Raw genomic sequence first — 16520 nt, forward strand, 5'->3', positions numbered from 1 at the left:
CTGATCCCCCCCTCCCAATAGTATTAATTTTCTGATACTAATTCTATCCTGCTGTTGGCTGTTGCTAAAGCTCTTGTCTCTGGGATGAGCCACAACCAATAACCACATTTAATGGTGACAAACAAGCAAGACTGAGGACACAATCCTAACCAGGTCTACTTAGAAGTAAGTCCTATTTTGTTCAATGGGACTTACTCTCACAAAAGTGTGGTTAGGATTGCAGCCTTAGACTTCTCCTAGCAGAAAGACTTCACTGGGCATAATTTGCGCTTACAATAGTTTAACAGTCATTTCCTCTCTCCACTGAACTCTGGGGGAACAACAGTTCTCTTTGGGAGAGAGCTAAAGGTGTTTCACCTGTATTATGTTGACGCCATTCTTTCTTACAACTACCTAGCAAGGTAAGCAAATGCTTTTTCCATATTGCTGATGGGAAGACTGAAATTGAGAAGGGGTGGTTTGCCTTCCCAGTGAGGCCTCCCAGTGAGAATTCATGGTACGAGAGAGATTCAGTGGAGACTTCTTGAGTAGAGGTTTGGTCGCTTAGGCACTCTCCAAAAGTCTCTGATGGTTTTACAGACTTCTAGGACCTGGGGTGGGGAGTCAGGAACCATGACATGTGTCAGAGGTTTTCTGTGGCTTTGATGCATTTTTATTATTTCTGTACTTGATCTGAATTGAGCTATGCTTAGATTCTGTTACCTGTCTTTGGTTTTTTTACAAGGGTCTGGCAGGGTGAGTGTCTTTTAATGAAATAAATAACTACAGCAGTCTCAATTCATCAGGTTTGCATGTTTGAGAACCTGCAGTTAGAGCCTGGTGATGACTTGATTAAACCGCAGGCAAATCTCCCAGTTACAGATAAAGATCCACCAAGGGAGGAAGCCAGAGAGTTGGGTTTTCTTTGCTCAAAGAAGAGTTTGGAATTAAGAGACTCAGGAGGTCACCTGAGGACAGGATTAAATGCGTTGAAAGGAAGTGAAGTCGGAGAGTGTTCCCCCCTCCTTTCCTTGCATGCCTGGCAGCTGCTCTTCCTGCAGAGTGGCATGTGCTCCAGTCAAAATCCAGGTGAGTGATGCAGGCACCTGAATCCACACAGGTTTTGGCTCGATGCACACATTACATTTGAAAATCATACCTACACATCACGTTGCAGCCATCGGTGCACAAAAACATGATGTAGAAATGCTACAAACCTGAGTTTGCAAACACCAGCTCTCATCAGAGCTCTTCAAATCACTGGCAGTTTTCTGATGAGCTTAGGCTTGATGACAAACATAGACTTGTTGCAGTGTCATGCAGCCCTTGCTCACAAAATGGCTAAGCAAGTGCGATGAAAAATGGCCTGCTGCAGTGGCATAGCAACAAAGGGGCGGTATGCCTCCGTTTTGCTCCGCCCCCACCTGGAATGGCTTTGAAAGGGAGGGGGAGGGGCCCCTTGCATGCAGTGGTAAGGCTCCCTGCAAAACTTAGTGCTTTGTACTCTCTCTAGCTATACCAATATGTATACACTCTCTGGTATGATCTTTGTGACACTGTGGGTGCAATCCTAACCAACTCTATAGCACTGACCTAGCCGCAATGCAGTCCCAAGGTTAGGTAACAAACCTGCTCTTACCTTGAGGAGGCCCCCTCGACTACCTGCCCAGGATGCAGTGCACACCGCAATGCCACAGTTACGTCAGTGCTGGAAAGTTGGTTAGGATTGCAGCCTGTGAGTCAGGTCAGTGTGATTATCCCCATGTTGAAGACGGGTGAGGGGGTGTTCGGATTTCATGGGGGTGGCAGAGGGATTCAAAAGGAAAAGGAATGAAATGTAAATACACAGTGGGTTGCTAGTGGATAGATCATTTTTGGAACACAGTGAGATTTACTTCTGAGGATTGTGCTGCAAGTTCTACAAAAAGACAAGTCAGGAAGGAATTTGGAGAGCTACTCATGATTTAAACACAGAAGGCAGCTGAACAATTAGATAAGAGATTCCTTGCAGGAATGCTGAAAGCAAACTGTAAAGAAACAATGATTTAAAAACAAAAAAATCTGCCTTGGCAGCAAAAGAGCTGGGTAGGACTCCTGACCCCCACCTCTGCCCTGAATGCCTTTTTTCCTCCTTGTGTCAAGCAGAGGTGACAAAGGATGAAACTCCAGAACTAATGGGCAAATTAAAAAGTAACAAGTCGCTGGGGCCAGATGGCATTCACCCGGGACTTTTTAAAGGACTAAAATGGGGAATTGCTCAGCTATTAACTGAAATATGTAACTGTCGGTCAGCTGCCTTAGTGATCCACTGGAGAGTGGCTGACCTGTGCTGGGGCCCAGGGGTCACCTTTCTGTTCCCATTGTCTTCCCCCTCTGCCTGAAAAGGCAGAGAGGAGAAGCACTTATGTACCCTGGTTATCACCCCCCCCCCTTGCCAGAAGCACAGCTATAAGCCAGCATGTCTCTTCCATGGCATCCAAAGAAATGCAGATCTGTCAACCTAACTTCTATAGCAGGGGTGCTCAAACTTTCAACTTTAGGGATGCTGGACCTTTAACAAGTGTATAGAAGAGAGAATTTCAGCATGTGCAGCTTGTCATCTGTGGGATGACAAGCTGCACCTGCTGCAATTCTCTCTTCTATACACTTGTTAAAGGTCCAGCATCCCTAAAGTTGAAAGTTTGAGCACCCCTGTTCTACAGGGGCTAAACCTGTGGAGAATTTCACAAGTAATATCAGAATTCTAAATAAAGTTAGTGAGGTAAGCCATTTCAGTAAGCCATGGTATTCAGTTTGTTTAATTAAAAAAAATTGTTGATTGAAAGCTCTGCATGCCTGTCATACTGTAACTGGTAGGGTGGGGCTTTTGGGGGGGAGGGAGCTTACCTTGGGTATAAAAGTACACTTAGACTATTTTTGGCAAGGAGTAGCCCTTATTCCTTGATAGTTCCGAGCAGGGCCACAGGAGCAAGGTCAGGTTTGAAGTTTCAGTGAGTATCAGAGGAGTAAATCTCCACTCATCTCTACAGGAGGAAGTCAACCTGAGTGTTTGAACTGTATGTGGAGCTGCTGGTCTCCTGATATCATATCTCAGTAGAAAAACAATAGTTGTCCTATCTACCAATCCTCAAACGGGATCAACAAACAAGCCATGGTTCTGAATGTGGATGCAAGGAGTGAAATGTAAATAGCATCAGCGAGGTCAGTGGTTCAACTGAACTAAACTGGTTATCATGTAGTTGGATAAAGCAACAGTGACCCATATCATTTAAAAGTCTGTAGCTCAATTGAGTCCTAGTGCACCTGTTGTTCTCTCATAATGACTGCCAATGGCCTTCCAATATACAGCCAATTGCACAAAGAAATTTTGAAATCAGCCAATGGTCCTGCTTCAACTATCTTTCTGTTTGGATGCCAGGATAACATCTTCTTGTGTTCACAAGAAGCAGTAACTTTTTACTGGTAACCCCAAAGCTCTGAAATGCCCATCTGTGGGTTGTTAACATGCTTTCTTCACAGATGTTCTGAAGGACCAATGAAGACATTCCTGTTCTGTCATGTTTTCAGAAATTAATTCTGGCTATTAATTTTGTTTGTGGTCACATTGATTTTAAGTGCCTGATTGAACTGTTTCAATTGTTTTTATTGATTGGGTGAAAAGCAGCATGAAAACATCATAAATAAATGAAGTCCTCAGGCTGAAGCCAATGCCTTTAAAATATATCTTTGTTCATGACACTCACAACAGCCAGGAGAACTTGTTTTCCTAAAAATAAGCCGAGACTTGAGTGGTGACTCCTTCACCCTAAGGTTGGGCAGCTTCTCCATTTTGACCCCTGCATATCCAACAGAACAAACATTGGCCTTACTGCAGAGGTGTCATTAGGGCTTGCATTGCCCGGTACAAGAGCTCATTGTGTTGCCTCCATGATGGACTTCTGCCTGTAGGAGACCATACAGAAAACTGTACAATATCATATACACAGCCTAATTAGGGTTGGTGTAACCCCCATTAACTTTATTTTATTTAGACTACAGATATTTCAATGTGATTTGTTTCACTGCATTCTGTATTAAATTTCACATTGAATGATATTTAACATGATGCTATTGGTATTTGAAAATACCAAGATTACACAATTTTGACCAGTAGTGATGTAATTCGCCCCCCCAGTGCATCACCCAGTGTGGTCTACACCCCTCCACAGGGCCACTGCCTTACTGTGCATGTTCCTTCTTGGCAGTAGAGGGCATCCTTGCACAGATGGTCCTTCCTACTTGCTCCTCGATAGGACCACATGATGTTGAATGTTCTCCCTGCCTCCTGAGTGGACACTCACCAGTTCTGGGCTTGTGGGTGAAGGCACCAGACACAGGGCAACTGCCTGTTGATGTTTTGCTTGCATAAGCAACTGCATGAGCATAGGAAGGTAAAAGACCCGATGGAAGAGATGGTAGTGACACAATTCATCTGTCTTATCCAAATGTCAGGATAATGGATGATCACATTCTCTCTTGCTCCTATGAGAAGGGCCAGGGTACCTTCCACCCCCTGCCAAGACAGAAACATGTCACGCTAACGCCAGTGTTGATTCTCTGAAAGTGTGTGTGTGGGGGGGGGGGTATCCTTGTGTGTGCTGTCCAAATGTAGTGAAATCTATATAGTAAACTCTTGCAGCACCATGTTGAACTCGGTGCTTAACCACTGCATCTAATGAGGCACATTTGTCCAATTTGTGATTTTGAACAAATCCAAAGATCAATTACCATCATGTGGCCCTGCAAATGTTTGAAATATTGGATTACCACAAGTGGGCTGGGCAAGAGAACTTTTTGCTTGCCCCTATCAACTTGTATTGGTTCTGACTTTCACCTTATGGGAGAAGCAACATTGCTCTCCGACACCCCCCCCCCGCCGCCTTTCTGTGGACCCCAGAAAGCAAGAAAAATAGTGGCAGCCAGAACACCTAGGTGTCCAGGGCAAACACCACCAATGTCTCCACAACTACCTAGTGGAACTGACCTGCTTTGTCTTCAGCAACCAATGGTTCTTAGCCAATGAACCATCGTCTGGTAAAGAGCCAACTAGACTACAGGCTCAAACTGCTCTTCGACAAGTGTTTCTGTGCTGATAAGCTTTTTGTCTGAAAAATTGGCACAATATGCCAGCCTCTGAGGCTTGAGCCAAAAGATGACTGAACTATGAAGAACAAAAGAAGCCATGAGTCAGCTATCTCACCCTTTGAGAAGACGGAATAAGGAAGGTTAAGGTGTGAAGCGCTTGTGTTCATACATACCAAATGCCAACTTTTTGCTACTATCATAAACCATCTTGGGAGCCCAGATGGCCAAGAGAAGCCCCATTAAATAAAGCATGAGACTTCTCTAGTTGCACAGGATGAGAAAGCCTGGGGTGCTTGAGCATCAGGGTGCTGCGGATTAAATCTGTTGCAGATGCAGTCTTAATAGAAAATTGACTTTTTTAAAGCTGCCAAATGCAGAGGGGAAAAGGAACACGGCTACTTTCTTTCATAAGCTGCAGGATGTCTCTCAGCAGAAATATCCTTCTAATCATTAATTCTGTTTATATAATTAACTCTTATTTTGTATCTGAGCTGTAGCAAAATGCTGACAGTTGCTCTTCATCATGATTCATCTTTAATCTCCAGTGGTGTCAATGACTCTGAGATTTGCCCTTTAAAGTCCAATTAACCATTTGAACAAATCAGAAGTTTAAGTGCACACAGCACTGCAGGCTTGCTGGGGTTTTCATGAGGTTGTATTGATTTTGCCACAGCTGAAGCAACAGCAGGCACTCAAGGCTACTGCACATGCCCTTAATGTTCCGTGTTCTCATCAGTGGCACGGTATGAAAAGAACAGCATACAACCATCCACTTCTTTTAACATACAAGGATTATTTTATTGTAACAAAAGTAATGGTTGAAAAAAATAGATATTTGGCAAATATGCAAGGGCTTGGGTAATTATACTGGCAAATCTTTTATAAAAACATTTATTCAACTGTTGACCCTGTTTCTGATATACAGAAAACATTTAAAAATTACCTGAAACAGACCTCATACAAGTGAAAGAGATGGACAGTTGTGCACTAAAACCTAACCAGAACCATTCTGGCACATCAGGCTGCTATGTGTAACAAACATTAGGTTCCAATATACAGACCACTGACATGGATAGCAATTTGTTTAACTCCTCTTGATTCCTTCTTCTCAGTATATCAAGCCCATGCCTATATTCTTATGACATGTGCAGTCACCCAGCAGAAGACCCACATGAGACTAAAACTCAAAGACCTAGTCATTTGGTTACTGCACCCAGGACTTGTGCAAGAAGAGATCAAATAACACAGGCCAACACACATTTTGCTTCCTTAAACATTACACCAATTCCTGGGTATATTTGGGGTGCTGATTCCAAAAATGGCATCCGTTTTGCCCTATCACGTCTAGTTGAGAGATATAGCATAGCCTCTTTAGTGAATGGTTCAAGCAGCTTCCTCATGAGGAAGCCTACACCATGGCTTCCTCATGAGGAAGCTGCTTGAACCATTCACTAAAGAGGCTACACTATAGAGTGTATAGGTTATAGAGTGAATAGGCTACACTCTTTGAACAGGCAAAGTATGGTTTCTGCTTGCCTTCCAAATCTGGACTGTAAACTAGCTTCATATCGTGGCTTATAATCTTAGTTTAGAGGGCCCATGCGAATCACAGCTTGTCTGATTGAAGTGACTGGAAACAATGGCTTGTGCTGAAGAGAAAGTAATTTAATGGGAGTATGCTGGGGGAGTAGGAGAGAAAGAAGTGGGAGCAGGGAGTGCACCAAACCATGTTTTAGTGTCATGTCTCATCTAAAAATCATCTATATCAGGGGTGTCCAAAGTTTTTGGCAGGAGGGCCACATCAACTCTCCGACATTGTGTCAGGGGCCAGGGAAAAAAGAATTAATTTACATTTAAAAGTTGAATAAATTTACTTGCATTTACATAAACGTATATAATAAAGATGAACTTATATGAATGAATGAAGATCTTGCAATAGCTCAAGGCCTATAAAAGGCCTTACACAAAGCAAGGCTGGCCTTTCCTTTGTTGTCGCCTCTGCATCACAGACGTGAAACCATAAGCAGTGGAGGAAGTCCTCATCCCACAGCTCACGCGAGTGGTCAAACAGTCACCCTCATGCTGAGAGCAGTTGTGTTGGGCCAGTGTGGACTCCAGCAAATCTCTGGAGGGCCAGAGGCTCATTGAAGACTGGGGGCTCCCTGAGGGCCGCATTGGGAGTCCTCGAGGGCCGCAAGTGGCCCGAGGGCCGGGGTTTGGGCACCCCTGATCTATATGATGGACTTGCACATTCCAATGCAGATTTTTTTGCATGTAAACAGGCAGCTGCACATTGTATTTACTATTTGCACATATAAGGCACAACTAAGCATCAGTTTCTGTTCTCTTTTACAGCTGGTAAATAGCTGCTAAAAGACTGCAGCAGATTCCAAGATACTGAACTCATAAGAATGAATAGGCTTCAAGTTATTGAAAAAGGCTAAAGAAAAAGACAGAAAACCCCTTTGGAAACTGCCCTCAACCCATTTTCACAAGTTAAAAATGTTGACAGTCACGTCCCTTCAATCACAGTCATGTCCCTTGGATCAGACATCATTCTGATTGCTAAATCAAATGCTGAAAAACACCTTTTGGGACAATTGCTACCTGAAGCAGCAGCACTTGCTTAGGTTGGCTGAAAGTTCAAAGTAGATTTTCAAAAGTTTCAGGTAACTGTGTTGGTCCTGTAGGAAAAAACAATCTCAGAGCAACTGTAGTGCAATTCCTTTTATTAAGGCCTACTAAAACTAAACACTACACACAACTGCTTGCAAAATCCACCAATGGCTTTTTAAAAAAGAGAAAAAAAATCAATTGGGGGATACAGCACAGAATGGAGAGTCAGTGGGGGGGGGGGAGAAAGGGTTTAACCCCTTTCCTCCTCATGCAGCTTTCCCTCTCCTTGTGGGATTTAAAATACTTAATCTATACAGGAAAACATATCTGGGCCCTTAACTGCCCTCTCCCAAAATGGCTTTTCTCCCTTATCATCATTTTACATGTCCACCAGGCTAATATTATTGTCATTTGCATGGAAGATTTAGTTATGTCTAAAGACTACTGCTTCATGAGGTCAGAAATCTGGACTGAATTTCTAGCTGAGTATATATACTAATCAATTGTTAAGAGAGCCATTCCTCTAGATCTGTGTAGAATGCTTACTCACCCCAGTTCACCATCTGTCCTACAAGTGTCTTTACATGCCTTTGGAAAAAAAATCACCTTCAAAAAAAAAAACAAAGGCAGCAATTCTGCCTTCTGCACCTTTATTGGGGAAGAAATCCCACTGAACCCAATGGAACTTGCATGCTTAGGATTCTATTGTACGGCCACAATCCGCTGTAAACTTGCATTAACTACTACTGTACAAAGTGGAGCTTACTTCTGGGTAAATATGCTTGAACCAAAGTTGCATCTCTCCCACTGTCTCCAAGTGCCTTTGTTGCATAACCTCACAATACTAGAAATTCTGTTAAGCTCTTTGGTATAAGATTCAGTGTGAAATGGGGTGAGTAACTTTTTCTTCCATTTGTTCCTACCTAGAAAAGACTCAGTTATGTCAGGTCAGTCCAGCAATTACAGCACCCAAGTCCACAGAGTTCCTTAATTAGTGCCAATAGTTCAATAGCTGCAACTCCACATTTTTCTTTGGGTTAAATAACTAGATGGCTTTACTGACAGTAGAAATGGTAAAATTTGAAAATCTACCCAGCAGAGCTTCATCCTAACACTTTCATGATCAGTGGAGGTAGTGCAGTGTCACCATAAGTGAAGGTGTTAGTAGGGCCAGCTTAAGTTCTTCCAGTGGACCCGACGGAGCCTCCCCCTTACCTGGATTCAAAAAGGTAGACAGGAGCAGAGTGGAAGAGAATAGGTGGTGGAGAATGGTGGGCTGGAGTGTCTCAACAATTCCTTGCTCACACTTCTACTCTGTTCCCCTCACCCTCTTCAAATCCAGGAAGCAGGAGGGAGTAGCAAAGGTGGGTGTTTCCCACCAATCCACCACATCAAGTGACTTCCCTCAATCAGCCTCATGACTTGCCCAAGGAGTCAACATCCTGATAGCTCACACATCTAGAAGTTACTGAAGAGAAAGTGGAAGGAAAAGTGTTATCATTGCACCACCTACAAATATCAAGAGGTAGACAATGACTGGCGTTTAGGCTGAAGGAGTATTTGCCCAGCCTGACTACTGGGAGCTCCAGCCAATTCCAGTTGGAATTACTCTTCTCACCAAGAAGAGTATTTAGAAAAAACTGCTAACATGTTTTTAGTGGATTCTACCCTAAGGTTTCCTTCCTCTTGCAGAAGGAGCTTCTTCCTCAGGTGCAAGAACTCCTTCCAGAGGCAGAACAAAACCTTAGAACAAAACCCTATACTTTTGCTGCAACAGTAAGGGCTAGACACTTGCTTTTTGAAATGAATGTTCAGATGTTCAGTATCTTGGACTTATGGGTCATACTCCTTACTGAGCAATCCAAATCACAGTCATGTATTGCAAAGAACAGTCTCCTTTGGTAGTTCACATTTTGCTGATGAACAAGTCCTCTGGCCTGTAAGAAACAGAAGCATCTGTGTCCTTAGCACACAGGTTCTTGTAAGGTCTGAGTTTAAGCAGGCGAGGAGAGCTCCACATCACAGTAGCTAAAACCATATCCACCAAGCAGGTCTTTCGGAGAAATGTCAGCTAAATGCGATTCATAAGCTTTGACAGGGCTCTGCATGTTTTTTTTCTCCAGAGATTTATGCAAGAGTTCCTTCATCCGCCTGTTTTCTTTAGTGGTCGATTCCCAAATTATTTCAAGTTCACTTTCCATTTCTCTGGGAAGAAAAACAAAAACACGTTTGCTAGTTTTCATATGCTTCTTTCCTGTGCTTTTAAGAGTACCTTTTAAGGTGAAACATCAACCAGTACAGACAGAACAATTAAATTTATTTTAGTACTTGGAGTGTTTAAGGAACACTGTGTGCTCAGAACAGAGAGAGCGATCAGAGGATCTCTAGGCTAAGTTTAAACAAAAATGCACGTTTAACCAGCCTTTAATCTTCATCTCATTTTGAAAGCAGGTCTAAATAAGAGATCCACTGGTTCACCTACCACTTATTGAAACAGCATAGATCAAAACACAGCCAGCACAAAGGACTTGCAATTAATTTAACATTTCAAGCTAAGGCTGAGTGGACCTGGTTTCCCATATCACACACGGTGGACTGGGATGAAGAGTCCTTAATGTCCACAACATCTCATTGTCAGGGAAGGCACCAGGAGAAGCAAGGCTGATGAAAGGGAGTAGCAGCTACTAGTTAGTACACATGTACCCCTTCCTGCTTTCTCTGCACTGGGTCAGAGCTGAATGGAGGAGAACTTGGTAGTTTTTAATCATTGCCACCATCCCAGGCTACAAGATCAGGTGGGGGGGGGGGGAAACTACCCTTCCAAGAAAACATCAAACCCTGAGAATTCTCATTAAAAATCAGAATCACAGTATTGTCTGTACATGACAACCCACTGCATTATCTGTAAATATGGACAAGGCAGGCAAGAGCCAAAAGATACTGAAAATCCAGAAGAAAAGTAACCAAACCAAACTGGAAAGGGGGCGAAGGGAGAGTACTAAAAATACAAGCAGGCTGATGGAAACTGCCTAAACTCAGCAGGATGAACACAAAGAAAAGTTTAGGTATAGGAACTGGTAACACCCAGCAGATAGAGCTGGGCTGCTACTCAAGAACAAAGTGCACAAAACCTCAGTAAGTAACTAAGCTGATCAAGTTGGCAGGTTCAAGAGAAAAGTGCAAATAAAACAAAACAAAAATTCCTTAACGTATATACCTAGAAATAGGCCCCTACTGCTAGTTACATTGTCCTGGGAATTCAAATTCCTGTACTTACTGGACAATAAGTGGGTGTGCCTTCCATAAACCAACACTAGATGACAGGGCAAGACCCAGAAGAAAACACACCAAGCATCCCTGTGCTTCAACTTAAGTCATCTAGGTTCAGCTATGTCTTAAAGTTCCTGACTGGAGGAGCAGTACCACCTGGCCTCTCCATCCCACCCATTTACCAGACATACAGGTTTGAGTTGATTGCTTACCCAATTGCGTAAGCACATGCCAATCAATAGGAGGGGCAGCTGCACCAGACAGAGAGGACAACCCCAAATCCACAAAAGTTCATGGTTGGCCGATAATGGCGTTTCAAACAAAGGAATTTAGACCGCTTTTAAACTGCTGAACTTGCACAAGAGCTTCTGGGAAGACATGTCCAAAGATAATGAAAAATAGATAAAAATAAGGGAAAAACAGGGCATTCATCAGAGTCAGACATCCAGTGTTGTCATCCTTTTCACAGTTATAGTATCTTAAGTGATCAAAAGGATCAAAACTGATCTATAGGATTTCATGAGTAAGTGAAATGGACTCTTTCCTTGAAGACTGACTCTCTGGGAGGACTCTGGATTGCAATCTTTTCAAGAATAAGGCAACATAATGTACTTGCCCGCCCTTCCTGGTCCTCCTTCATTTGCAGGCTTTCTGGGTGTTATAGGCTGGAAACAAAGCTATGCAGTGAACACTTAATAATATTAGAAATACTCTTTGGGAGGTCTCCCTGCCCAGAGGTCAGTTTGTGGTCTCTTTGGGGGCAAGAAGGATTTCTGTCCTTGGCTTTTACTTCTGGCAGCTGCTGTCCGTCCATCCGTCCGTCCCCCCACTGCCTACAGCTCTATGACTGGGGGCACAGTCTGCTTTGGAGACAGAAGAGATCCAGCTCTCCGTCAAGGTATTCCTGAGATTGTCTGCTCAGCTCTCAAAATGAAGGCAAAATATTGGACATCTCAAAAGCAGTCTAAATGCCAGAATTCATATGCAGCAAGGTGCATGTTTGGCCTTTAAAAATAGGCTGTTGTCCATTAGTGCTTAATTTCTAAAATGAAAGGTTCAGTGGTTTGGGCTCAATGTCACATTTCCATCCTGGAAGCTTTCTGACATGTACACTGAATATTGAATTGAATACACTCTGTACATGCTTAAAGGCATCTTCTTCAGTACTATTGCATCTGTTTTAGGATTGAGCCGTAGCATTAAAAACAAGCTTGGAGACAAATCCTAGTTACAGTATCTAAGGTTATAATCCTAAAGCAACATATTAGCAACACTGAACACTACAGGACTGATTTGCAAGTAAACATGCATAGGATTGCACCATTAATGAAGGAATGTATTCTTTTCAGCAGCTATCTCAAATGGTTTTCCTTTAAGATTTTCTTACATTACTATTGGATACTCAGTTTTTAAATGTTTTTTTTTTTTTAAAAATCCAGTTAAGCTCAGAGGAATTTGAGACTATTTTCCAAACGAAAAATAGCCGATGTCCTCAGTGGGACCGTGTAGCATGTTTTTGCAAATTTGATTGCATTTCACACTTAGTATTGAAAAGTTGTGGGTTTTTTTTCCCCTGTGAAATGTATAGCAGAAGATGTGAATGTGGCTGCAGGGCAAGTTGTCTGGTCAAAAGCAACCAGGCGAAACAGTTTCCTGCAAAGATTTTGCAGGTCACATCGTAATGCTCATGACACAAACTATATTCAGAAGGAGCACACAATACACTCTGCAGTTTCTGGGAGCTATACTGCTCTGAGTCTGGGGCAAAAGCATCCTTTGCAAGAAGACAAAAAGGTCTTAACAATTATAAAGTTGGATTATCAGCTTGCTCTGAATGGGGTTGCACTCCCTCTGAAGGAGCAGGTCCGCAGCTTGGGGGTCCACCTGGACTCACAGCTGCTCCTGGATTCCCAGGTGGCAGCTGTGGCTAGGGGGGCCTTTGCTCAGCTTCGGCTGGTGCGCCAGCTGCGTCCGTACTTGGATCGTGCAGACCTGGCCACGGTGATCCATGCTATGGTGACATCGAGGTTAGATTATTGTAACGCGCTTTATGTGGGGCTGCCCCTGAAGACGGTTCGGAAACTGCAATTAGTGCAGAATGCGGCGGCCCGTGTGGTCACTGGAGCTAGGCGGTTTGACTCTGTCAGCCCGCTTCTCCGGGGGCTACATTGGCTGCCCATTCGTTTCCGGGCCCAATTCAAGGTGCTGGTTTTGACCTTTAAAGCCCTATACTGCTCTGGGCCAGGTTATCTTAGAGATCGCCTACTCCCATACAATCCAGCTCGTCCTCTCAGGTCATCAGAGAAGGCCTTTTTACAAGTGCCGCCGCCTAAGGAGGTACGTGGGGCGGCGGCAAGAAATAGGGCCTTCTCAGTAGTGGCACCAACGTTGTGGAACTCCCTTCCCCGTGACTTGAGAATGGCTCCCTCTCTTGAGTCCTTTCGGCGAGGCCTGAAGACCTTGTTGTTTAACCAAGCCTTCTGACGTTCTGGCCTTTTTAACATCTTTTATATATCTTTTAGTTGCTTTTTTACAGGCCCAATTCCTCTAAGAACTGCTGTTTTATGCTCTTTTATTCTGACTCTTCTGACTACTGTTTTTATGGGTTCTGCTAATGTGTTTTTTAATATGTTTTTATCTGTGAAATTATGTTTTAATTTGTTTTATATGTTGTTAGCCGCCCTGGGTCCCTTTTTGGGAGAAGGGCGGGATAAAAATAAAGTTTTATTATTATTATTATTATTATTATTATTATTATTATTAAAGTATGAACTGCTAGAATTTCTAAAGATGCTTCAAATACATTGGTCCCAGAATGATGGCAGCATAGACACAAAACACCTCTCATTAAAGAGGTGCTCCTTGTCTCAGAGATGAAGAATTGCCATGGTTGTTTTGGTGGCACAGTAGTAAAGCAGCATGAGATTGTCCCTTTATAGGTGACCACAGCTCTAGAACACATTTAGTCAACTCTCAAAGACATCTGGGCTTCGAGATCTGTTCTTTCAAATAGGAGATGATTCAAAAATTCCTGTTGCTGCCTCCTACCTACTGAATTAGGCTCTTCTTCAAACTGTATATCCTGCTTTCCAAGTGCAAGTGGAGCTTCCAACAAAAGTTTAAAAAAAAACAAGCACTAAACCAGCAAAACATGTAGATTGCACAGGAAGTTGCTGCCTACTGATGCCTTTGGGTCCTCTTAGCTCAGTATTGTCTACTCTGATAGGCAGGGTTTCACAATCCATAGTATTTGAGAGCCAGCAGAGTAAAAATTCATTACTAGTGGAAGTCTTGGTGAAAAGGCCAAGTCTTCTACCAGTGCTTAAAACACAATGGGTGCCAGACAAATTTATTGGATAGGGAATTCTATATCTATATCTCTGTGGAGCTACCACAGAGAAGGCCCTTTCGTGTGCCACCAACACATGAACTTCTGAAAGAAAGGGAAACACAAAAAAAGCTTCTATGAAAGACCCTAGTTTCAGAGCAGAGGGGAGACAGTACTTGATGTAGGATCTATTTAGTGGTTTGTAATATTGTTCAAGAAAAGAAGGTCTGCAATGCTCTTTTGATCTTCAAATCTATCTCTACTTCATAAATCATTCAGACCTTCCTGAGAAGCAGTCAGTGATCTGTTACAGTCCTTTTCCCAGTTCGTAAATGTTGCATTCTCTTGTCCTAGTTTAACCCTTCGGCCATCTAGCACGCTAAGGCTACACTATGAACTCTTCAGAATGTCACTAAATTGTTGGTTTTGTATGCCGTTATAAAGTGTGAAGACACAGCAAAAATGAGTTATGCAAATGGTGTACTATTTATTCTGGCTACAGCATTTGCATTTCCTTGGTTCAGAATTCAAAATAAGCTGCAATAATTGTGATCTCTGCTCTGCTTCCTATCAATTACCACACACACAGTAGGAAGCCTTGTGACATTCTCTGTATCACTTATGTCTCCAGGTGAGGAGTGGAACAACTGAATACTCTCCCATAAAAATAACATTCTCTGCACATTTAAAACATAGAGGGGAGGCTAAAGCTGCAATCCTATGTGCACTTACATGCAAGTAAGTTCCACAGAACTCAACAGGACCTACTTCTGAGTAGGCATTCACAGGATTGCACTGTAAGTTGTGTGAATACAACGTACAGCGAGTTTTTCTTTTCTGAAATCAGGGATAGCACTTCAACATTCAACCAATGGTTCAGTCTAGCAAGAGATAACACTGGGTGGAGCTGCTGCAAGAAGGCAGGCCACAACTTTGTGGCTGCTTCAAATACCACCATGTTCCATATTGGAAGACCATTCATATACAGTGGTGCCTCGCATAACAAAATTAATTCGTTCCGCGAGTCCTTTCGATATGCGAGTTTTTCGTTTTGCGAAGCGCATTTTCCCATAGGAATGCATTGAAATTTAATTAATGTGTTCTTATGGGCAAGAAAAGTCAGAACAAAGTCAAATTTGGTTTACAAAGTGTTTATTAAGTGCTCTTTAAAGGCATACATACTGTACTGAGGATTTCAAAAACGGGGGGGATGCTGAGTGGGGAGCTTGAAGGCTGTAATCCTGTGCACACTTTCCTGGGAGCAAGCACAATGGGACTTACTTACATAAACTGACATGAAGATCCTCCCCTTACTAGGGTGGACGGGATCATAAACTGACATGAAGATCCTCCCCTTACTAGGGTGGACGGGATCATAAACTGACATGAAGATCCTCCCCTTACTAGGGTGAAGGGGATCATAAACTGACATGAAGATCCTCCCCTTACTAGGGTGGACGGGATCATAAACTGACATGAAGATCCTCCCCTTACTAGGGTGAAGGGGATCATAAACTGACATGAAGATCCTCCCCTTACTAGGGTGAAGGGGATCATAAACTGACATGAAGATCCTCCCCTTAAAACAAACCAAACCAAAACAAAACAAAAAAATTCGTCTTGCGAAGCACAGGTCGTAAAAATTCGTTGTGCAAGTTACCAAACTTCGCAAAACGCTTTCGTTCTGCGAGTTTTTCAGTGCGCGAGGCATTCGTTATGCGAGGTACCACTGTACAGCAATTTAGGGCCCAATCCTATTCAACTTTCCAGCTCTGGTGTAGCCAAAATGCAGTCCTGTGATAAGGGAACACATGTTCCCATACCTTGAGAAGGCCCCAGTGATTGCCCCTCTACCACAGGATGCAGCGCACACCCCACTAGCACAACTGCACCAGCACTGGAAAATTGGATAGGATTGGGCTCGAAGTCATGTGCAATGTGAATGTGCATCTAGCAATTTTTTCCAAATCATTGCAGTAACCAACAATTGAATCAAGTTACTGTGTTCTCGAAACAAAGCCATAACCTGTTCAACTCACCAAATCAAGACCCTGCATTCCTTCACTAGGATAAAGGAGAAATATTAGATGTTGGGGAAAATGGGAGGTGCCTCCTTGTCCAGGGTGTATTTCTATCAAGATTCTGCCTTCTAATTAATAGAGAGGAGAGCAGCCCCCAATGCCTCAACCACTGGCTGAGCCCA

At 43.0% G+C, this 16520-nt stretch overlaps 1 protein-coding gene across 4 annotated transcripts in view; it reads right to left on the reverse strand.

The window, feature by feature from the left end:
* Positions 1 to 6558: 6558 nt before the first annotated feature.
* CEP89 (centrosomal protein 89) overlaps positions 6559 to 16520 on the reverse strand; it is a 59536-nt gene continuing 49574 nt past the window's right edge. For 3 of the 4 annotated variants that reach the window (XM_066637103.1, XM_066637102.1, XM_066637105.1), the window contains one exon: positions 6559 to 9924. In XM_066637103.1, the coding sequence (XP_066493200.1) occupies positions 9714 to 9924 (211 nt within the window). In that variant the 3' untranslated portion in view covers positions 6559 to 9713. The remainder of the gene's footprint in view (positions 9925 to 16520) is intronic. The other variant, XM_066637104.1, reaches the window with a different exon arrangement.

This window comes from Tiliqua scincoides, chromosome 9, assembly GCF_035046505.1.
Source record: "Tiliqua scincoides isolate rTilSci1 chromosome 9, rTilSci1.hap2, whole genome shotgun sequence".
Classification (NCBI taxonomy): Eukaryota; Metazoa; Chordata; class Lepidosauria; order Squamata; family Scincidae; genus Tiliqua; species Tiliqua scincoides.